The sequence below is a fragment of the Hermetia illucens genome, chromosome 1 (genome assembly GCF_905115235.1).
Source record: "Hermetia illucens chromosome 1, iHerIll2.2.curated.20191125, whole genome shotgun sequence".
Lineage (NCBI taxonomy): Eukaryota > Metazoa > Arthropoda > Insecta > Diptera > Stratiomyidae > Hermetia > Hermetia illucens.
The window spans coordinates 200,345,166-200,369,068 of record NC_051849.1 but is presented as its reverse complement, the minus strand read 5'-3'; the positions used below and the strand labels follow the sequence as shown (position 1 = coordinate 200,369,068).

The window sequence follows — 23,903 nt, the reverse complement described above, 5'->3', positions numbered from 1 at the left end:
GTGTCCGCTGGGGGTGGAATAATGTGGCGACATAATTTAGGTAGAAGTCCCGCGGGCGGGTCGACCGGAGTCAGCATAGTAGCATGCCGAAATCATTAGCTTTCATATTCAGCTGCTACCACCACGACAAGGTGTCCCAGGGGAGCTTGGTCATATTAATGGTTTCGCTTCATTTATAATTTGCAAATTTCGTTTTTCCTCAAATGTAGTATTTATAATCCCGAGAAATATCATCTTATGTTTTTATGATTATACGTTTTATTTTAATATAACTTGCTTGTCAGGTTTTCAATCTTAAGCTTATCAAATTGGTTCTCGGGAGTCAAAGGGAAAAACCAGCCTATTAATAGTAGTCACCCCTTGCACTCGAACTGTTAATGTAACTTGTTTGTTACATCTCTGAATTGCATCTTTTCAATCAAGAATCACTATAAATATTAGATTGATCATGTGAGGTTCACATTTCTTAACCAGTTTAGCTTGAGGCTTATACGCGGATCTGTGCATTATTGCTTGTGAAGTTTACTATTAGTAATCTGTGTAAATCGCTACTCCACCAAGATGAATTCTTTCCAACTACCGTGCTATTTTCTAGCCCTCTGTGCCTTGGTGTCCATTGGAAATTGTGGTATAATTGAAGGTAAGGAGATGGTGGAAGATAGATAGATTTTGAATGTTTGTGTACCTTTCTGACTTTATCTTTCTACATACAATTCTAAGGATAATTTCGCGGCGAACAAATCACAGAAAGTATCTTATTTTCAATGAAGTAATTCATCAGATTTAGCTAGATTCACGTTGAACTGATAGCCATATTCTTTAGATAACTAAGGATGTTCTCATTAATTTACTATTCGGCTCGTTGCGTTTGAACCTGGCTCGCTTTATCTTTGAATTAAAAAGAAAATTGACGATACGATGGTCGCGATAGTTGAGAATTAGCCTTTCCACTCTAGTGCCCAGGGTTCAACTGTAGATTGTGTCATGGAAGATTGTTTTCGTCATTGTGTTCGTCCCGTTGCTGCTGGTTTATTTAGTATTGGCATCAACAAGTGTGATAATAACGAATCTTATGCGCAATCTAATTGAAGGAGAAATGAGAAGAAATAATATTAAGAAAAAAAAGATTGCCCTTGGTTTACTCTGAACATTGTTTATTCGATCAAGCAATCAATCTGAGTTAAGCTTATCTAAGGTCAAAGTATATCATTTTAATGCCAATTTTCCATATTATTGATTAGCTTTATGTATTTAGGTTTTTCACTTGAGAAGGCACTCGAAACTTTTTAGATATTGCTACTGATTTTTTCGATGGTCGTATTCTCTTGAAAATATGTGTACATTGCTAAACATACCACGATGCAAACTTTTGTTACCCTGCCCAAAACCGCCAGTCATCCTATATTAAGGTTTTGTGTAAAGTAAAACTTTATTCAAATCGGTTTATTGATGGTTTGTCTTTTTTTTCCGGAGGTGGGAATCTTCCAAAGACACTGGTACATATGTTTCAGCGAGTGGGATTTTTACCCACTAAAACAACCCCCTAACTGCTGTCCTCTTCTCCGCGGGATCACCACAGAGTATTCCGTTGCAGGGTGGACATGGTTCTAGCTTCCCCTTCACCCATCGATTGCATTAGCAACCGCGCCTTTGTTGCCTCTTCTGCCTCTCTTAATCTGAACTGAATCCGATGTACCTTTTCGTTCACTGCATTCCAACCCCCCTGGCGTACAAGCATTTTACCAGTTATATTTTCCGGTGCTACTGTTTCTCCTAATGTCTCCTCGAGACTCTTTCTTTCCTTAGCGAATCTAGGACAATGGAACAAAACATGCTCCGGGTCCTTCGGAATACCATCGCAGCTGGTACAGTTGGATGAGCTGTCTACTTTAAACCTATATAGGTATTTAGGAGCAATCTGTTGTAGATTATTCGCTTCAACATTTTCTCCATAGCGCCTGTAAGAAGATCAGATCACCAGGAGGCTTAACAGGTTTGGGCAACAATACTAACCTTTGTTTTGTCAATGTCTCAGGAAAGATCCCATCTGTCAAGCATGCTTCAAACAACTCTTCGAATATGTCTGGCCTCGACTTAATAGCCAGCTTAAGGGCTTTGTTTGGTATGCCGCCAAGGCCGGGAACTTTGCGTCCCAGTCTACCGCGAATTTCCAGTATTTTCATCGTTACTGGGTTAAATCCTTGTGCTCTCCTGAGGGAACAAACCCTGAACGATTTTCAGTTGGAGATCGGGACATGTAATTTACGGATTTGCCTGACCTCTAAATTTCCTCATCATAACCCTGTACATAGGCACTTCTCCATTCACTCTTGCTTCGCTTCAGGTTTCTTCGGGCTACCTTGTAAGCTCGCTGATCAATCCTACCCATTGCCGATGGCACGCCGACCGAAGATCTGACAATTCACTATCCTACCAGCAGTTGGGCCTTCTACTGGGGAAGCTATAACATCTCGACATCGCTTGCCTTTGCGATACCCTCGTTGATATGGGGCCCTTTCCGGGGGTGTACCTTGTATAGAGTTCCGGTCCAACCACGCATCTCTGAATGTTTGTTCGTCAATTGCTCTCATAGACCAACCTCACATTCTCTTCATTTTCGTCAACGTCAGGCTTGGAGGAGCATAGCAATTGCAGACGCATATGTCGTCTATTTTTGCCCATACGAACCCACTTGAGGACTGCCTCTTGTAGTCCACATGGCTTGGTGCCCGCATGCGCACAAGGCCGCCCCACCTGTGGGATCGGTTACCCATACATTATTGTTGGGGTTTCTGTAAGGTTCGCTTATTATAGCCACTTGAACCTCTGATTCATGGGTGGTCTGCGAGAGTGGATCTTGCAGTGCGAGAGTGGATTCTGCAGTGATTGAGGTTGATTTGAATAAACCCCATTTTCCCGCTGCATTTAACGCCTTTTTGAACTCGGGGCACTTGCCGCTTCCAGTAATATGCCCGCTGTGAAGGCCCTCCTTTTTATCACATAACATGCATTTGGGATCCTTGTTGCAATTCCGAGCACCACAACGTCTGCATCGGCTAGACCGATCAACCTCACTTGTGCACATTCTAGCTAGATGTCCGTAAAAGAGGCACTTGAAGCATCGCCTCAATGAGATTTGCTCTCTGAGGCGACAGGCGGACCTTCCCGATATTGAGCAACTTACGCGCTGCTTCTGCTGGCAGCCGGAGGGTCGCCGCCTGTGTACCTCCATACGCCTTTCTAACGCTTTCTCCAAGTAAATTTTTGGCTAAGCTGCGGGAGCTTTCGGCTTTGCTCTCTTCGTACCTTTTCAGTTCCTTCCAGCGCTTTTTCAGTTCAGTTCCTTTCTGGTTCCTCCGGATCCCCTTCCACCCTCAGTCCTTGAGATCAGGTTCAGCTTTCACTCTTTTTAGCATGTCTGCATAAGGCATAGTACCCGTGTGTGAAGTAATGATCGCCTTGGGACGGATCCTCATTCTTTCCTTCCTCTTTTTGGGCTTCTTTTGTCCAACCGTTGTGTTCCTTTTGGGACATCGGCACTATTTTCCCGCCTACCGGGGTTTTAGGCCCTTTGTTCAGAGCGAGTGGTACAACTTTTTGTTTTTTGGAAACCTGCTGATTTCCAGGATGTTCGGCACTACAGTCGAGGGATATCGACGACCGGGAGCCTGCTTGCCCACTCCCCCGCCAAAGCCGCCGGTACTGGGTTCCCTGCACCGCAAGTTTATACACCTTCTCTTCGTCCATATTGGTTTATTATTCTGGGTAACCTTCCATTGCCATTTTTATCCATGGGTTAGGGTTTTTCTACCACCTACTTGACCTGTGCATAAACATGCCCATTCACACATACCTTCATATATTTATATTCATCCCGGGAACATTCCCTCATCCGCACGAAGGGACGCGCCTAATGGGAGATCTGACAACTCCTCACAGGTATGTCTGTCTGTCCGTCCGTCACACGTATTTTTCTTGGAATTGGTCAGAGCGATTAACACCAAATTTGGTGGAAAGGTTGGGACCTATGAATGCTCATGCATACAATGAGTTACATAATTCTACGTCGAATTTAACGAGTGGTGGTCCCAATATATGCAAAAGGAGGATATACATTTTTTTCTCAGCAAATATAGCCATGCCAGGTATTAAATCAAAGGTCTCAGTTAGTATTTTCCGAAGTTTTGACGTTTCTTTTACGGGCCCATTCTCAGAAATTACTCAACCGAAAAATCTGGAAATCATCATATTATATATGCATATATTACGTGATGGGTATTATTGGGACAAATGTCCATGTTTTTATAAAAGAAATACATGAAACCATACCATACTTGAATTGTCCAGCTACCGGTTTCCCGACCTGTTAAAAACGCGCAAACGCGACCCTACAGTGATTGAGGTTGATTTGGATCAACCTCATTTTCTCGCTGCATTTAGCGTCTTTTTGAACCCGGAACACTTGCCGCTTCTGGTAATATTCCAGCTGTCCGGGCTATCCTTTTTATCACACAACATGCATTTGGGGTCTTTGTTGCAATCCCGAGCAATGTGTCCTGTTTCACCACAACGTCTGCATCGGCTAGATCAATTCACCTCACTTGTGCACGCTCTCGCTAGATATCCGTACGAGAGAAACTTGAAGCATCTTTTCAATGAGATTTGCTCTTTAAGGCGACAGGCTACCCATCCAATACGGACCTTCCCGACATCTAGCAGCTTGAAAACTGCTTCTGCTAGCAGTCGAATGGTCACCGTCTGTGTATATCTATACGCTTTCTAAGGCTTACAATGGATGCCTCGTGCAAGTAGTGCAACTTGAACTGCTGCGTTAAGGCTGTACAGATTTCCGCCTTAGAAGTGACCTCATCTAGGTCCATATACTGTATAGCAATGTTATGCTTTTGGGTGCGCATGGTAGCACTTTCCCCAAGTAAATTTTTCACTTGGCTGCGGAAGCCTTCTTTTTCGATCTTCTCAGTGTCACCATGAGACCTTGGTTTTTCCGGATCCTGCCAACGATTCCTCCAAGCTTTTGAGATCAGGGTTAGCTTTCACTCTTCTTAGTATGTCTGCATAGGACATACTACCCTTGCTTGAAATGATGATCGCCGCGGGACGGATTTTAATTCTCTCCTTCTTCGTTTTTGGCTTCTTTGGTCCAACCTTAGTCCAACCGTCACGTATCTTTTGAGACATCGGTCCCCTTGTTTTAGGCCCTATTTTCCTGCCTACCGGGGTTTTAGGCCCGTTCTTCAAAGGGTGGTACGCCCTTTTGTTTTTGGGAACCTGCTGAATTCCTGGATGTTCGTTTTCCTTTTCTCGAACCCTCTTTTTCTTCTGTCCATCCGGGGGTGTACGGTTGGGTTCACCTGCGTTGACTGCGTCATCGGCGAAGGAGTAATTTTAGGGCTCTCCTGCGATTGTTTCGCGTTTTCCCCGCGAGTTTTTATATGGAACCCTAATGGCTCTCACCATATGCTTGATTGCTTGGTATACTTTGTGTTTACCTTTGATGAATTCTGACAACTAAACAGTTTTCGCTCCAAGCAAAATGAAGGATGACTCTTGCAGGTCGGACTTCTGTTTCGCAGCCTCCATTTTTCTTTTCGCACATTTTCTGGGATTAATGGGATTCCTTTGGCCCAGGTCATCTTCTGCCTTGGATATTGGTGGAGATCTCATAATCGTGGAGCTTCTCCTAAATGGAACGGCTCTCGACAGTGGGGAGCTTCCCCGAACTCTTTACGCTCAGATGCGGTTGGTGTCACTGAGGCTTCTAACAACCAACGTTCTCCCTTGGGCACATCTTTCTGCACGTTTGCTTTGGGTGTTCTAGGGAGCGATGTGCTCGGTTTAAGCACCTCTTTGTCTAAGCTGTTTGTAGCATTAGATGGCCCAGCTGTCCACCACTGAGGCACTGCAGTCGAGGGACAACGACGATCAGGAATTTGCTTGCCCCCATCTTGGAATGCATACAAGTTAATATTCATACGCATCCGCCGAGCATTCCCTTATATAGCGACTCGCCTGATGGGAGATCTGGAAAATCACCAGAGGCCTGTCTGTCTATCTATCTGTCCGTCACACGTATTTTTCTCGGAAAAGGTTATATCGATTAACACCAAAGGTGTGAACGTAAATATTTTTCTCACCAAATATAGCTATATGGGGTATCAAATGAAAGGTCCTGGTTAGTACCTTCCGAAGCCGATGTTAGTTTTCCCATTTATTGCAAAGATGAGGAGTGAGAGGAATCGAAAGTGATCATTCTTTTACGGACCCAGAAACTACCGAACCTATGGCACAGGGCATGATCCTAGCAAGTTTGGTGGAAATCGCACTATTACTAACAATGCTATAGTCGGTCAAAGTGGTCGTTTCTGTTTGAATGTCAGTATCACCCAAAAGTGAATATTCTCACATATTATATGCATATATGACGTGATATGTAGGTGATTCTAATCTTGTGTTTGGAGCCTCATATTGTAGATACATAATTTCCTTAATTACTCTGCCCAACCCATCTATAATTGAGCTCACGTTTTTGTAATTTTAATGAGAAATTCGTATTTGAAATTGCAAATTACTTCGATTACTAGAAATTATAATTTTCTTATCTCCATTGATTTGGAGAGAAGGTCTTTTCCTTCCAATGTGTTTATTCCGATTATCAGAGCTTCATTATTATCAAAAATAGTAATTGTGTTATTAAATTAATATCTAAATTTGCTTACTTTCAAGTTATTATCATAGCAATACCTATATTTAGTTATGCTAATTATCCGTTGCCGATCTCGGGTATTATTACACAATAAAATATTACCACTGGAGGTTTACAAATGATTCATGGGGCGAGCTTGTCTCTTAATTAAATATGTACATCATTTCTACAGCAAACAACAATCAATAAATTGAAATCCGACTTTAATATGGTAGTAGACGAAGTAGCTATTTTAATTTTTATATCCAAATGAGCTGTTTATATTTACTACGATTATCGCAACATATATGATTTCTATATTTCTAGGAATTTACCCAGAAAACTTGAATTTTCATTTTCATCCCCGGAGGGGTGGAAAGTTTATGGAGAGGCGAAGGTCTCCTGTTTTCAAATCCGATGGAAACTCGTGGCAGTGACCCCTCTCTTTTTATCTGTCTTTTTTTTTGTTGAGGGATGAGCCTGTGTGTCCACCGACTCCTTCTTGCCATCTATTTAGAGATCTTCCCCTTTCGGCTTTCTTCGTCTGCGATAAAGGAAAGATAGACTTTGCATTGTATATATTCGTCACCTCATCTGCCAAGATGTCAATGGGGGACGAATGTTGCATCATCTGAGACAGACCAGCACCAAACCTTTTGTTACGACTTGGGCGAAGACCACGAACGTCCAGCTGGATTTGTTACTGATCGCTTCTGACTTTTCTTTCTCTCTCTCTTGCCGACATGAGCTCAAGCTATTTCTTGGTAAGCATAGTTCCCACATAGCGTTCCTCTGCGAAACCAAGCTATCAACAGAGGCTCAATTTCCCAAATTTTAACCTTTTCCGAAATGACCATTCTCAGTCCAATCTTCAAGGCCAGAACACTTCTGGTATTACAGCCTTCCTTATTTCTGATAAATTCATTTCTAAATAAGTGTTGCCCTCAGCCAATAGCTTCAAGTCTATTGAGGTGACCCTTGTATTCTTAGAAATCCAATCGTTCTTCGTTGTTGCTGCCTACTGCCTCGAACAATCCTTGGATACCCAAGACATCCATCATATCTTTCTGTGTCATACAACCGAGAGCAGGCAAGCCCTGGTTCGTAATTATAGGTGGAGAACTCAACCCAAACCAACGCCAGGCACCTGACCCGGTTCTATGTACGATCGAACATGAACGGGAAACTCTCCACCATTTCCTAGCCACCTCTCATCCCAATATCAACCCATCACACTTCGGCCCGCTCCCTCTCACCTTTAATAAAGGATATTACCATTCCTACCTTGACTACTTCCTAACAAGCAGCAATCTAACTGTCAAACCCAATCCCAATACTTATCTCTTCCTAGAAACAGTCCCGGTGTCAGTGACCAGATATCATACTCCCCAACAGAGCCATCCGGTCCTCTCCAACCTTAGTCTCCGACTTCCAGAAGGCGAACAACCAAACCCTCGAATTCAAACGAAACAACGATACCATTGGTACCACAGTTTGGACAGTTCATCAATGCACTGAAGTAATTCCATACCAAAACTATCTCATTTCCTAAACTACCGCAACCTAATTTCCCTCCCCAATGACAACCTTGAGGATAGGGTACGTTTGGCCTAAAGCGGAGATTATTTAGAAATAGATACTCTCCGCAATCCACTACTCTCCGTGACGAAATCCATTCTTAACCCTTTGCGCCAATTACCACCACAAACGCCTCTTCAGCATAGAACCGAATCCTGATACTTTCAGGGATCTCAGGAAAACTTGTCCTTGTCTAAGCAAATCGACCCAACAAATTACTATCCTTCTGCAAAATATTTTCACTCGCGAAAAGGTGAACATCGTAGTCAATCACTTCTTTCAAGTGCACCACTGCGCTCTCCATATTCATGATGAACGCTTCGAAAGAGTTGTTAGCGAATCCCTAGACTAACTCCAATCCTTACCAACTTTCTACCGCCCTAATCCTAGCCAAAACTATATCTCCTAACCTCTTATCTATGCCGATAAACATGATGATATTCCCTCCATCGAATTTGTCAGCCCAAGTACAGTGCAAGCTGTGATTCCAACCTCCAAAAACAAAAAATCAGTGGGTCTTGACAAAATCCATTCTATAGTTTTCAAAAAATGTGCTACCAACATTTCCACCACACTTACCTCAATCATTAGCCACTGCCTCCTCAACGCCCACTTCCCCACCAATTGGAAAAGTGTTCGCGTTGTTTTCATCCCAGAAAAGAACCGCTTAAGGGCCTATCTCAATCCTTCAATACGCGGACTTCATCCTTTATACTTCCACCAAGAACATCTCCCAAGGTGAAGCTTCTGAAAGTAAAGCAGTCTTCTACGTTGGCAATTACTCCGAATCCAAATTTTTCAAATCCTCTCGTGAGCAATTACAATCCTGGCGCTTGACTTTTCACGGCTCTTCTCTCTTCAACTCTTCTTTGAAAACCAGATACCGCCCGGAACGGCGAACATGAGCCACGACTTCTATTAGTTGTCCTTGCAAAAAAAGCATAGTGCTTTTCCGCCTTGTGTCCGGATTTGATACACTTTGAACACAAAGCACTTCTGTCCTGGCCTTTGCAAACCCATGCTATTTGCGTATAGGTCAAGCATTTAAAGCAACGGGCTGGAACTGCCCTTCGCCTTATCCTGTAAATGATCCACCCAATCTTTATTTTTTGGCAATGATAAAGTTTTCTCGCTATCTTGTCAGGGACGGTCAATTTTATCCCTCAGGAGTTGACAGATGTAATTCTCACCATGACGTCCCAGTCTCCAAAGAAGGGCCTCTGACTGGGGTTGCCCTTTTTATTTTTTTATGGCCCTGATTGTGCCGTCGGTGCTACTCACCCTCTGCTGGTATTGTTGCATTTTCGATTTTTTTATACTGATTGGTCCATTTGATTACCACTTTGCGAAATTCTTCTTACGGTATGTTCGGCGGTAGACCTGTACAGCTTTCTTCTCATTTCCTTTTATCAATCGTGTGCCCCACGTCTGGCGGGCTTAGAGCATCGCGTTTCGCAAACCTAGGGGCTGTGCTGGTAATTTGATTTTCCCTCAGCATATTTTCGGCGTACTTCCAGGAACTTTACGCATGTGTAATAAATTGCAAAAGTTCCTCCATCTACAATATCCCATTGTTGACATCCATAAAGATTTTTCGTTAGAAGATGGTAGTAGCTTTCATCTTCCGTAAGACCAACCCCTATTTCTTGAGTAGCTTTTCTTCCTCCAGATGAGGTCTGTCCTCTCCGGTGAGATGACTTGCACTTGCGCCTTATTGACGTGTTCGTCAATCTTGTTTTTCCCCCCACAAGGGAGTGTCACGCAGCTTGGAGCTTACTATCTTTTCTCATGGATCGTTTTGCGACCTCAAGCTGAATGGCGCCTCTCCTTTTGGGTCACCAGAACTACTACCTTCACGGAGCTACTCCCTCTCCCACTACTAGTCCTCTTCTTCGATGGAGAACTCGGCCTTTCTAACCTTTCAGTAGATAACCAACGTAACTTCGCACTATTTGCAAACAGATTTAGAATTTTAGCCCCTAGTGATCCTTCTAAAAATGCGTCCATTGTCAGTTATGTAGTCGTAGTTGTTTTTGCTCTTATTGTTGTTGTCATTGAATTATGGGCCCCAGCTGCAAGCCACTATCATCGTTAGAAAATGCAGTCGCTTTAAGTGATCCCTGTGAGTGTCCATGCGAGCAGAAGAAATTTGTGTTCAGACCCAGGAGCAAGGGCTAGTCAGGGGTTCACTTCAAGCTTGCTGTGCCGACATAGTGGTCTCATAGCTTTGACCGTACTTGCAGCGCTTTCAAGATTATTATTGGGACGAAAGCAGCTATAACATTAACCTAAAACCCGTTTCTGCAAGATGCCACTCTGGTGCGCTCAGTTGTCATCCCACTTTTCAGTATGCGTACTCAATAAGAAGGTTCCAGGGCTTGTCGCGTAGTTCCGCAGCAGAAAGAACCTCGACCGCAGGAAAACTCGCGAGGTAACCTCCTTGATCAAATGATTGTTGGTCATGTCCTTCAAAACAAAGCAAGAACCAAACAGCTGGAAAAGTACCTCTTTTTAAGGTTTTGTGTAAACACAAAACCTTATTAAAATCGATTTACCGTCTGTCTGTCTGTCTGTCCGTCTGTCTGTCTTTTTTTTTTTTTGAGGAGGTGGAAATCTTCAAAAAGACACTGGTCTGGACACACCAGCGTGTGGGATTTTTACCCACTAAAACCACCCCCGACTCCCTCCCTGCCCCGCGGAACCACCATAAGGTATTACATCACGGGGCGGAGTCAGCTCACTCTAGCTTTGTCACCTTTCTTCTATATGCGGCGCACGTGACCGCGTTTTTCTCCTCTCCTCTGTTTTTCGCAGTTTATTTTGGGTAGATGCGATCATGGAGTTTACCGCATCCCAATTCTCTTGATGTGCTAGCAGTTTCGGCACTAGATTTTCTGGTACCAGCACCTCTCCTAGAGTCTCCTCTAGGTTCCTCCTTTCTTCAACAAATCTCGGACAGTGGAAGAATACATGCTCTGGGTCCTCTGGGACTCCATCGCAATTTGGACAGTCGGGTGAGGTCTCCAATTTAAACCTGTGAAGGTATTGGAGATATCCTCCATGTCCCGTGAGAAACTGGGTGAGATTATAATTAATCTCACCGTGTCGTCTCTCCAACCACTCCTTGATGGCAGGAATGAGCCTGTGAGTCCACCGAGCCTTTCCCGAGCGTTCCCACCGCTCTTGCCATCTATTTATGGATCTCTCCCTCTCAGCCTTCTTCGTCTGCAATAAGGGAGAGATTGGCTTCGCATGGTATATATTCGCCATCTCATCTGCCAAGATGTCAATCGGCATCATTCCAGAGATGACGAATGCTGCATCATCTGAGACAGTCCTGAAGGCAGAGCATATCCTCAGAGCTGTCCTCCTGTAGACTGCATTCAGTTTGCTACTGTTAACTGACATCCGCAACGCCTCGCTCCAAACTGGGGTCGCATAGAGCTTGATTGAGGTCACCACCCTGGCTATAAGCAACCTAGAGGTATGCCGTGGCCCTCCCACGTTCGGCATCATCCTCGCCAGGGCCATACTAGCTTTGGATGATTTATCACAAACATACTGTACGTGTTGCTTATAGCTGAGCTTCCTGTCTATCACCACCCGCAAGTATTTGATGGCCAGCTTGGAAGTGATGATATGATTCCCGACTGTAACACAGGCGTAATTTCTCTTCCGGCGCTTCGTGATGAGGACCGCTTCCGTTTTTTCCTCCGCAAGCGTCAGACCAGAGCTCTCTAACCAGCATTTGACAGCACTGATTGCCTCGCTTGAGTATAACTCAGCATCTTCGAGATGCTTTGCGACAACAACCAGTGCAATGTCGTCAGCGTAACCCACCACTGTGGCTTCCTACGGAAGGGGAAGATTAAGTACATCGTTGTACATGATGTTCCACAGTAGTGGGCCCAATACGGAGCCCTGCGGGACACCCGCGGAAACGACATACTCCTGCGGTCCGTCATCAGTGTCGTACCACAGCCTCCTTTCAGTTAAATAACTATCGACAATTGCGGCGAGATAGGCGGGAATACCAACCTTCGCTAGGGATTTCCGGATTAGATTCCAATTGGCCGAATTGAATGCATTTTTCACGTCCAGGGTTACTACCACGCAATATTTGCTGGTACTACCCTTTCCGTGGATTGCATCTTCGGCTAAGCCAGTAACCAATTTGATGGCATCAATGGTTGATCTGGCTTTACGGAACCCATACTGCCGATCTGAAAGGCCGCCTTGGCTCTCAACTGCCGGGAGTAATCTATTATAGATTACCCGCTCTAGCATTTTCCCCACCGTGTTCAAAAGACATATGGGTCGATATGAGGATGGTTCACCTGGAGGTTTACCAGGCTTAGGCAGAAGCACGAACTTCTGCCGCTTCCATACCGCTGGAAATATTCCCTCGGACATGCACGCTTCGAACAACTCAGCAAACATGTCCGGCCTGGATTTCACGGCAAGCTTAAGGGCCTTATTCGGTACTCCGTCCAGACCCGGTGCTTTATTGTCTCCTATTCTGCCGCAGATCTCCAGGAGCTCGTCTCTGGTGACTGGCGGGATTGCCGTCACATTCAGAGGTGGTTGGAATGTGTCGGTGTTCTCCTCTTGCTGGGGGAATAACCCCTGGATGATTTTCAACAAGAGGGTGGGGCACGTGATCTGCGGAGACGAACGGCCTCTAAATCGTCCCATCACGATTCCATAAGCTCTCCCCCACGGATTTACGTCCGCTTCTGAGCAGAGCTCCCTAAAGCAATTCCTCCTGCTTCGCTGGATGGCGAGCTTGAGGGTTTTGCGGGCTGCCTTGTAGGCGCACTCTTTCTGCCCTTGATCGACTCTACCCACCGCCCTCTGAGCCGCTCTTCTGGCTCGGTGGCAGGCTGATCGAAGACCGGTCAGTTCATCATTCCACCAGTAGTTTGGTCTTCTACGGGGGAATGCGCACCTCCTAGGCATGGACGCGTCACATGCTTTGGCGATGCATTGAGCCAGATGGACAGCTCTTTCCGTAGAGGCGCCTGCTATATCAGGTTGATCTAACCACACCTCTAAGAAGCTCTGCTCATCCAAAGATTTTGCAGACCAGCCTGAAATCTTTTTCGGTTTCGGGCATGATAGCTCTTTGTCCTGAGGTTCGACACATGTCTCAAAGAAAATTGCCTGGTGATCGCTGTGGGTGTAGCGTTCGCTGATGCACCAGGACATACCAAGCGCCAGCGAAGGGCTGACAAAGGTCAGGTCTACAACTGAGCCTGACCCCCCTTTCTGGAAGGTGTTTACAGCACCTTCGTTAGCCAAAACCATGTCCATCTGCGCGAAAGCTTCTATTAAACTGCGCCCCCTAGCATTTGATTCTCTGCTACTCTAGGGCCCAAGCATTGAAATCACCAGCAATAACCTTTGGACTTCGTCCCCTTGCGTCGAGAACAAGATTATCAAGCATTTGCTCGAATTGAGACAGTGTTAAACTTGGTGGGGCGTAGCAGCTGTATACATATACACCACTTATTTTCGCCCACACAAAGCCACTGGCTGCCTGACTTGCAGTATATTGTATGGCCTGTCGACCGCAAGCCCATATCGCCGCTCCACCAGTCGAATCTGTGACCCATGCGCCACCGTGACGGCTTCTGTATGGCTCACTTATGATGGCGATTTCCATCTCTGATTCGAACGTGGTCTGCTCAAGTAAATCCTGAGCGACCCTGCAATGATTGAGGTTTATCTGAATAAACCTCATTTTCTTATTGCAGTGAGCGCCTTCCTAAATTCAGGACATTTACTACTTCCGGCAATATGCCGGTTATCTTGCCCCTCTTTCACCTCGCACAATAGGCATTTGGGGTCCCTATTGCACTCCCTGGCAATATGGCCCTTCTCCCCACACCTTCTGCATCGATCGGATCGATCAATGCTGCTGGTGCATACCTTGGCGAAGTGCCCAAACATGAGGCATTTAAAGCACCTCTTTAGTGAAGTCTGTTCTCTTAAACGGCAGACAACCCATCCAATCCGAACTTTTCCGGCAGCCAACAACATCTGCGCTGCCTTCGCTGGTACTCGTATTGTGGCCGTTTGAGTACCGCCATAGGCTTTTCGTAAACTTACAACAGACTCCTCTGTAAGTTCTTCCAACTTGAATTGCTCCTTCAGAGCTGTACAAATTTCTGCTTTTGATGTTATTTCATCGAGATCCTTACATTGTATGTAGATCTCATGTTTTTGGGCACGCACTGCGGCATTCTCCCCAAGTGAGTCCTTCACCCGAGTGCGAAAGTCATCAGCCTTGCCCACGCTGGATCTTTTCAGCTCGAACATGAGATCCCCTTTCTGGGTTCTTCGGATTCGATTCACATTTCCGCTCAGATCTTTTAGGTCGGGATCCGCTTTGACCTTTCTGAGTATCTCCGCGTAGGACAGATTTCCCTTACTGGAGATAACAATCGCATCTGGACGGGTTCGCAATTTTGCTTTTCCTTTCATTTTTTTGCTCGTAACCTTAGTCCATCCATCGTTTCCGTTAGTCTTGGGCTTCGCAACGCTGGTCGACTTTTCTACATTCGCTGCACGCTTTCCTCCTTTAGAGCTATTAGTGCTGGTTTTCAGAGTTTCCTGTCCGCCTTTTTTTCGCTTAGGTGCCTGCTGATTATTTGATCCCCCTCTTTTTCCCGTACTCGTTTATTTCGCCGTGTTTCGACGGTAGTACGGTTAGGTGTCACTTGGGTCGCTTGTGACACTGTTGGTGTAGCGGGGTTCGGCGTATCCCTAGTATTCTTTTCCTCCATGTGCGATCTATTATAGAGGACTCTAATGGCCCTCACCATATTCTTTATGGCTTGGTGCACGTTGTGCTTGCCCTTGATGAACTCGGACAGCTCAACTATTTTTGCCCCAAGCTGGATAAATGGTAATTCCTCCGGATCGGGACTCCGCTCCTTATAAGCCCCGACAGGGTTACTTCTTTTATACGCTGTTTCACTTTTGCCAGTTATTGATCTTGCCTGTACTTTTTCCTTCATCGCCTTTAGCATTGGTGGAGATCTCAAAGTTGATGAGCTTCTTTTGAATGGATCCTTATCTTGTTCCTGGAGCACCTCTTGCTGTCGCGCATCTTGAACATATGCTGTGGGTGTTGTTACAGTTTTTGTCGTCCAACGATCCATCTTCAGTTCATCCTTGGTTGTTCTTGCTACTGGTGTTCTCGGTAAGGTCGTACTTCGCTTGAACACTTCCTTCTCCAGATCCAAATCACTTGTAACATTATATGCCAAGGTGGCCAAGTTGTCCACCACCGAGGCACTGCGGTCGAGGGATATCGACGACCGGGAGCCCGCTTGCTCACTCCCAAAAGCCGCCGGTGCTGGGGTTCCGAGCCCCTGCACCATAAGTTTACTCCTTCTCCCGTCTTCCATGGTGGTTTTATGTTCTGGGTATCCTTCCCATAGCCATTTTGGTCCACGCACCAGAGATGAGCAAACAGTAGCCCATACACAGTCAGAAAAGAAAAGTGCATGAACACATATTTACACATCAATAGGTATGCCCCTATCCGCCACCTGGGGTCGCGCCTGATGGGAGATCTGGCAAATCCTCGCAGGTCTGTCTGTCTGTCCGTCACACGCATTTTTGTCGGAAACGGTTACAGCGATTGACACCAAATTTGGTAGAAAGGTGGGAACTGTGAACGCTCACGCATACAGTAAGTTACATCCTCTTACGTCGAATTTAAGGGGGGTCCCCATACATGCAGAAGGGGGGGTGTAATTTTTTTTTTCATCAAATATAGTCATGTGGGGTATCAAATTAAAGGTCTCGGTGAGTACTTTTCGAAAACGGTCTTAGTTTTGACATTTGTTGGAAAGGTGGGGAGTGCGGGGGGTTGAAAGTGACCATTCCTTTACGGGGGCCATTCTCAGAAACTACCCAACCGAAAAATCTGAAAAAAATCAAGAGGCTGCCACTATATGGTGCGTGGGCTCCGAAATACCTTCCACACTGATATCTGCACAAATAAAGTTAATAATAGTATATTACTATAATTTTTAGTAATTCGCTGCAAAACCCCCCTTAAGTTGATGCCAGGACCACGAAATTTCGCAACAATATAAGGTGTAACATAGAGCATGATGGTACCAAGTTTGGTGGAGATAGCACTATTGCTAACAAAGTTATAATACGTCAAAGTTGTCGCTTCTTTGCAAATTCAAGGCTGTAAATGTCAATATCATCCGAAAGTGGATATTCTCACATAATATTGTATATGCATATATTACGTGCTACGTACTAAGAAATGCACAAAACCTTTCGTACCTGAAGCGCCCAGCTTCTTGTTTGTATCATTGGGCTGACTGACTAGTAGGTTACCAAAAAAAGACTGATTTTAGTGTGTGTGTTATGCATAGTGTTGTGATTAAACTCTGTATGATTCTAGGCGCTCCTAGATTGGCAAGGTTAACGGTACAGCCACGGGCTATTAATCCTTTCCTGGGAGGTGCGACATTATTCACAGCGGGGGTTTGATAAGTTGGAAGGTGTCGGGACTTGTCTGGCTTTGGCGAATTCAGTAGGTTCCCATAAGCCTAGCACAAAGAAGGGCTGCGCCCCATGCTTGATAGGTACAATAGATGTTCGTTTAAAGAATGACGTTTTATAGGACATGAAATGGACGGTTTTCATTGGTACTTTTAATATTGTTTAGAAAGAAAGGAGAGGTGAGTTAGAGGGTGAATATCTAAAGTTCGTAGTCCCTGTTTCTCTGTAACACTAATTTATTGTTTTATTCACAAATAGAGGAAGAAAGGATAAGATGCGTATGATGAGCCCCAAGAGAATTCACAATAATAGTAGTAGTGCAGCCAACGGGTGATTCCTCCAGGGAAAAAAGTGCTGTTGATAAATACAAAAATGGTAAAGGGTCGGTTCCTGCCCTGAAAACTAGGTTTTTGGATTATTTGTGTTATGTTAAAGAAGGAACCAAGGCAATTTATTTTTTAGTCACCATAATATTAGCGAAAAACCAGTAGGTTAGGGTGCCATTCCAGAAGCTGGACATTTGATGCATAGTTTAAGAACAAAGAAAAAATAGTCTTGAAAAATTTTTGGATTTTAGTTGAACATGTATCTTATTTACCAAAACAGCAGATCTCTCAATCAACTCTTTTTTCTCTTTACAGTGCACCACCAAAACCTCGCCGATGACATCGTCTTATTACATAATGAAATCGTCCCAGTAGTTAGCCGACATCGCCGAGCTGCTGATAGTAATGCACATATTCCATCCATTTGCAAGGACTTGGACCAATCCGATCTTATCACTTTTATGCTCAGCTGTAACTTGAAAAAACTCGACCAACAAATTGGTGATTTAAACGCGCTGCTCCCTATTTTGACGAAAATCCGAGACATTGGAAAAGACTTGTTGAACGATAGGCAAGCAGGTGTAGTGGGAAATCAAGGTGAGAGGCTGCAAGCAATAAATGCTGCCAAACAGGATTTGCTGAATTACCTGGACAAATTTTTACCTCAGCAACAAGATTTGCTTCAGGGAACCCCATATGAAAAGATAGTAGGAATGCTTTACCCTCTGAGGGAATCACTTCGTTCAGATAAGGTTGATGTGGCTACCGCATAAGCTTGTATTATGTTATCGGTTTCCTTAAATGCAAATACATAAGTATATATGTTTATAGAATGAAACGAAACTGTTTATAAATTTATCATATATTTTAAAAAAGATGTTTTGAAAATTGAGCTTTTCTTTTTGCCCATATTAAAGACGATTCTAGGTTAATAGAAATGCTCAAGCTTCTCCGAAATTCACAAGGGGAGTTGAACCGCGTTGTCGAGAACGCGATGGCGCATAGGTGTAGCTGGGGCGCCACGCTGTGCATAGGGTACTATGGCAACTATATATGTATATATTTATATAAGGCGCTCAAGAAAAGGTAAGTGTCCGGCTGTAGATAAGTAGGTATCAGTGGCCGGTCCGAGGAGCCCAATAGCGCTGTGGTACGCCGTTTTGATGCCACAAACGTGGCCGTGACTGATGTTATGAGAGCGGGAAGCAGAATGTAGAAGGCTCAGATCTTCAGAGCTAGCCTGTAGCGACTGCTAAGTAGTGCGAGCAGATGCCGCCCTTGACAGTCGCCAGCGAGACACCGACGGTACCCGCCGAAGGACTACCATGAATGAAGCCCCACCTGTCCAACCCGTCAGCCCACTCATTCCCCTCTATGTTCCTATGACCGGGAACCTTCAGGAGGGTGACCTTGAGGGTGCCACCCAGACTGTTCAGCGCATTCCAGCACTGCCGCACCAGCCTGGAGGACGTCGTCACTGAGTAAAAGTCCTTAATGGTCACTTGGCTGACGGTCAGAATGGCTATGTTACGCTTGGGGCTCATGCTCCAGCCATCTGCCAGGCAGAGCTGCAGAGCCTAAGTAGTGCACGCACATGGTTCTTTGGTTCTTTCTATGGACCAAATCTTACAGCCCATAGACCTTTCGCAGCGCTTCTCCCATGATGTCGCTCATAATGGACGGAAACATCCCTGTCACAAATATCATCAAATCGTTGCATGCGTCACTACGTTCACCCCGCTGCTGTTCAATATTCGTATTCGTCCACATATAGAGTGTTCCTGGAAAGTCAATGTCTAGTAACTATTTCGATAGCTTAAGAAGCTTGGGCCATAGACATTTTTGAAAACCTTAATAGTAATCAGAAGATGCCCGTTATGATTGAATTGTTCAGGATAGATCAAATTTTAATTCTTCAAGTTTAACAGATCCAAAAAAGTGAGAAAGTTCAAACCTTGCTGAAACACCGAAGAGCACGACAAATTTTTTACAGAAATATTCTTTTCGAGGTCGCATTAAAGAACCTTTAATCTGTTAATCGAATAAAATAGGCCTCTTGTCGCTTTCTTAGAAGGTTTTAAAATTATTGTCAGTGAATCGTTAGTTAGGGAAGCGCCAATAAACAGGACAATGCCTAAGCAAAATGTGCATGACGATTGTATCACCCTCAGGCAGCCATCTTAACAAACTTCAGGAAAAGACCAACATGCGGGCTACGCCATGCAGCGGAATCCATTTTCTTAAACTGGGCAACGGGTGGGTCTGGGGAAATCGTGGCGGGGGGAGCTGAAGCGCATTTTCGGTAACCGCGAACGATGACACGTATGTGTGGTTGAAGCGATATGCCCCACACAGGGGTGAATGGCAACCATATATATAATCTTCGCTCAGGCCGCATCGAGCCAAATGATTGCACATAGGGCGAGATGAAAGACCAATTCAAATTAGCTGTGTACCGAAGTAAGGGATGCAACTCAAGGGATTTTGCTCGGGGACGAACACAAGTTTGTGGTGAGCTTCTGGAGGGTTGGAACTGAACCACTCGGTTATTGCGAATCACGAGCATTAATATCTTTTAAAAGTCATTCAGCCATTATTTCCTCAGCAATGTACAATTCGTGACTGCTATAAAAGACATACGAAAAAGTAGAAATACCCAAAGTAATTGGAGAAGCTGGACCCACGCAAGTGAAGTAGGTAGGCCTTCCTCTTACTGTTCCACACAAATTCTAAGGTCCCTAAAGAAAGTACGAAAGCGGGTGATGACTGCTTTGGGGAGTTGATAACCTCAAAGCCTTTCAGATTGGTAGTCTAACGTCACTGGGAATGTGTGGATGCGAGGAATGCGTCAAATTCGGCCAGCGGCAAACAAATTGACGGACTCAAGGACCGTATTGTCTCCGTGGCTCTCTATTGCATCCAATACTGTGAGGAACATTTATAATGAGGTTGAGATCAACAATCAACATTGGGATTATCATCATCACTTTAATCGACTAATTGTAGTGTCTGCGACTTCTTGACGGGAGCGGAATTTCATTTGCCTTTTTCGGGATTAATTTAATCAAATAATGTATTATAAAGGGGCCCCCTATATGAGGATGGACGATTCCGTAGGCTATATAACGACGACATCTATGAGCGATACCATGACCGTCAAGTTGTGGATAAAATCCGGCTCAACAGGTTACGGTGGGCGGGTCACTTAGTCCATACGGATAAGGATGATTCAGCCCGGAAAGTCTATAAAAGCAATATCTATGGTAGGAAAACAAGACAAGAGAGGCGGACCCTGCCTGAGATGGAGCGATGGAGTACATCAGGTGGACCTCGGCGCAAAACCGGGATATATGGAGTTCCTTATTAAGGCAGACCTAGACCGGATACCGGTTGTTGCGTCGTTGATGATGATAGTGTGCAACAACCTTAAATTACGCCGCATGTTGCCCACTATTGAATGCATTAAGGGCAAATTAATTGTGATAGAGGGGAATGATCCACCGCATCTGTCAGGGCAATGTAGCGGCAGCCGGGATCGGTTCATTGGGGCAGCTGATCCGACAACGGCATAAGAGAAAATCACTCAGTTGATAACCTTTAAAAGTGTCGGAGGGTGTTGAAAATCTTAACGACAACTGTTGTTAGTGGAAAATTTGGATTCGGAACAGGAGAGAAACAAAGAAATTCAGACTTCAATTCGTTTCGCGGGAAGTCATAAGCGAGGAGGAAAGAAAAGACCAACTTCTCTTAACATTAATTTGAGGCGTAGCTCAATAGTTTGGTATAAAGGTGCTCGCTGATTTTGCTTCATGGGAAAACTACTTGCAGAGATTCGGTTCTTTGGTGATTAAGGGGAAAGCTTTGTGTTAAAATCACGTTCCGAAAATGGAAGTGGAGGCCGCGACGAGAAATAAAATGGAAACCCAGGTGAGCGAGAAATTTTAGGCCTGCCTGTGTAGGCAATATTCCGAATACATAAGCCAGTGAAGGGATTGCAAATACATTCAACGCGTTTATCTTATCCTTCCCCGAGAGATACTATTTCAGCACCAGCTTTACACGTCGCAGGAATTGGGATAGCAGAGCATCCTTCTGATCAGCAACTCGAACATAGGTTCCTTGCAGAATTTCTAGGTACTTGTAGAAGTCTGTCTCGGTCATAGCTTCGATGTGGAGGTCACCAGTGCTAAGTCCGGCATGCGGCTCGTGATCCGAATATCACTGCTGAGCATGTCTATTATTTGCAACAGATTTCTGAGGTGGTCATTAGTCATCAGCATACAGCTTGATGTTATCCAAGTACAGCAAGTGTGTTAGCTCACACGTAGCACGTAGGCCATATTTGATTGCAAAACCATGCCCTGTGGCATCACTCAGTAGCCATGAAAGGGGGTTCAGGGCGTGCAAATCCAAAAATTACTCAACGAATCGTGGTCTTGAGGTGCGCATTGACCCTTTCACAAATAATGGACGTTATGAATTTATAGAGGATTGGTAAACAAGTGATCGGTCTTGTGTCCGCGGGGTCCTGCACCGTATCGTTTTTTGGGACAAACTAGGTCATTCCTGGAGTGAGAAAGGGTTGAAATTCCTCAGGCCTGCTAATAACACTGGTAAATTTCTTTTATCAGAAATTCTGCACCCGATCCAGACTTGGGCCCCTCCAGTTCTTCGAGCTGTTTAGGGTTCGTTGAACTTCCTCTTCGGTAATATCCGCAAAATTCATGCCAGGCGTAGTGGCATAGCGGGTGCCTTTGGCGGTGATCCACTCAGCATGCCGTGCATGCTGGGCTGGTAAACCCCCAATGTCACTGGTTCCTCGCTTAAGATGCATTCTGGATTCATTTGGAGTGGCTTCTATCATACCGTCGTAACCAACTGCATATGACAGAAAGTTTCTGCTTTAGTGTGACCAAAATTTCAACTACGGGTGTCTCACTGGAGATAGCATAGTTTCTGTAAACCCTCTGCACTTTATTTCTCACCCGTCTTCTGTCGTTGCCAGTGCTGATATGAATCCTGTCCTGCCTAAGTGAATCCCGCCGATGTTCCAGATCAATTTGAAATGGTGGATCCTGGTCACTCAAACCAATAACGCCAAAGCGAATCTTCTGACCGTGAAATCTTACAGCCGTAACTGCATCACAATGTACAAGTGATTGTAGTTGCAGAAGTGACAAATCAGTAAACAGCCGAGATGCAATATCATCATTGATTTGAGATAGAACTCTCGGAATTGCTGAAGATATATAGAACCTGGGAATACCAACTCTATGGAAAAGATCCATTTCACAGAATTCTATAATTTATTTCGTGAGAGTGCTTCGGCAAGTACTCAAACTATTGCGTGTAGTGCGACGTGGAGTTGTTGATGCTGTCATCTCTGGCCGCATGGACTCTTGGTCAACCTTTTCTGCAGTAACCTCAAGTCGAACACGTTCCCTGATTTTGGCCGGTATTGTGCCCCTGCGAGTAATATAGCGGTACTGGTCTGCGACCCGCTGCACAGTCACGTGCGCGAATTGCGGGAAACACTCGACGAATCTTTGTTGCAACAAGGGGCGGTAAGATGTCGTACTCGTCCCCGTCGTTATTTCGTAGTAGGAGCGGGTGATGAAAAGGTTCATTTCTTTAGTCCATTTCATCCGCTGCCTACGCAAACCTGCGGAAGTGGTCGCCACAGATTGTGGCGAAACAGCTACAGCAAGCGGAGCAATGCTGCTGGTCGCCGTGGTGCCTAAACGTCGAACCGTCCCACGACTAGCGGTTTCGGTGCCGTGCTCTCCATTATGGGAGACCGATCCAGTCACCAAGTCAGACGACTCCCGCCGGTTATCCGTACTAGACCTCAAATTTCTTCACATTTTTGGTGGTTTTATCCCTAGCTGCTAGGTGTGGGGATAGCTTTCTCAGTGAGTAATCTGCAAGACTGCCAAATTCCTGCACTTTCTTCACCTACCCAAGAGACGCTGCGGTGGCATACAGCCATTCAGGCTATTTTATTTACGTTCCTTCATTTTCATTATTTCAATTTGAATGTACCTTATTTTGGATTTTTTCTACTTTGTGAATGAGTATCAATGATTTGTCACTTTGTAAGATGGTAAGCATGAATACAACTGTTGCTATGATGTAACTCTCTTATGAATTTGAGGATTTCCTTTTTTCTTCCTGCCCCTTAGCCTCGCCAAAGCTATAATACAATGAGGGATATCCTCTAACTAATGACCTGAGGATGTTGAGGAAGGGAGGGAACCTCATTGAACATCTGAGGTAGAGGAAGCAAGGATTGAGGCTGCGATCCGTCGTAGATTTTCCCCCTCGATCGCACCAATCGGGTCCGGAAATTTAAATTAATTTTCCGAGTTTAGCTCGCGTTCTCTTTTTATTCATTAGGCCGTTGCGAATCCCCTAGTTTGTTTGATTATTTTCAGATTCGGAGCGGACCCACGTATTGGAAAAGACCACGCTCATTTTGTAAAAATGGCGCGTGAGGGATCGAAACGTCAAAGATTCGTGAGTAAATAGCTAAATTTAAGGTATTCGGAACGTCAAATCGATGTTGTGCGAGCTTCTAATGCTCGGAATTGACTAGGATTATAATTGGAATGGAAAACAAAATTAATTCGACCTCAATTCTCTTGACCAATTCCTGCACTTTGGTGCTGGTAGACTCGAGCCATCGATTTTCACCACTTTTTTCAGATTTTTAGGGGAGCTCGCTACTCTCGCTGTTCTACTCTCATCACTTTTGGTCATTA

At 44.8% G+C, this 23,903-nt stretch overlaps 1 protein-coding gene across 2 annotated transcripts in view; it reads left to right on the top strand.

The window, feature by feature from the left end:
* LOC119661631 overlaps nucleotides 1–18,030 on the top strand; it is a 41,212-nt gene extending 23,182 nt beyond the window's left edge. Inside the window, exons 1-2 of one of the 2 annotated variants that reach the window (XM_038071050.1) lie at nucleotides 451–640; nucleotides 17,458–18,017. In XM_038071050.1, coding sequence (XP_037926978.1) covers nucleotides 562–640; nucleotides 17,458–17,915 — 537 coding nt within the window. In that variant the 5' untranslated portion in view covers nucleotides 451–561 and the 3' untranslated portion in view covers nucleotides 17,916–18,017. Of the gene's footprint in view, nucleotides 1–450; nucleotides 641–17,457 lie in introns of those variants that run through there. The other variant, XM_038071051.1, reaches the window with a different exon arrangement.
* Nucleotides 18,031–23,903: the final 5,873 nt, after the last annotated feature.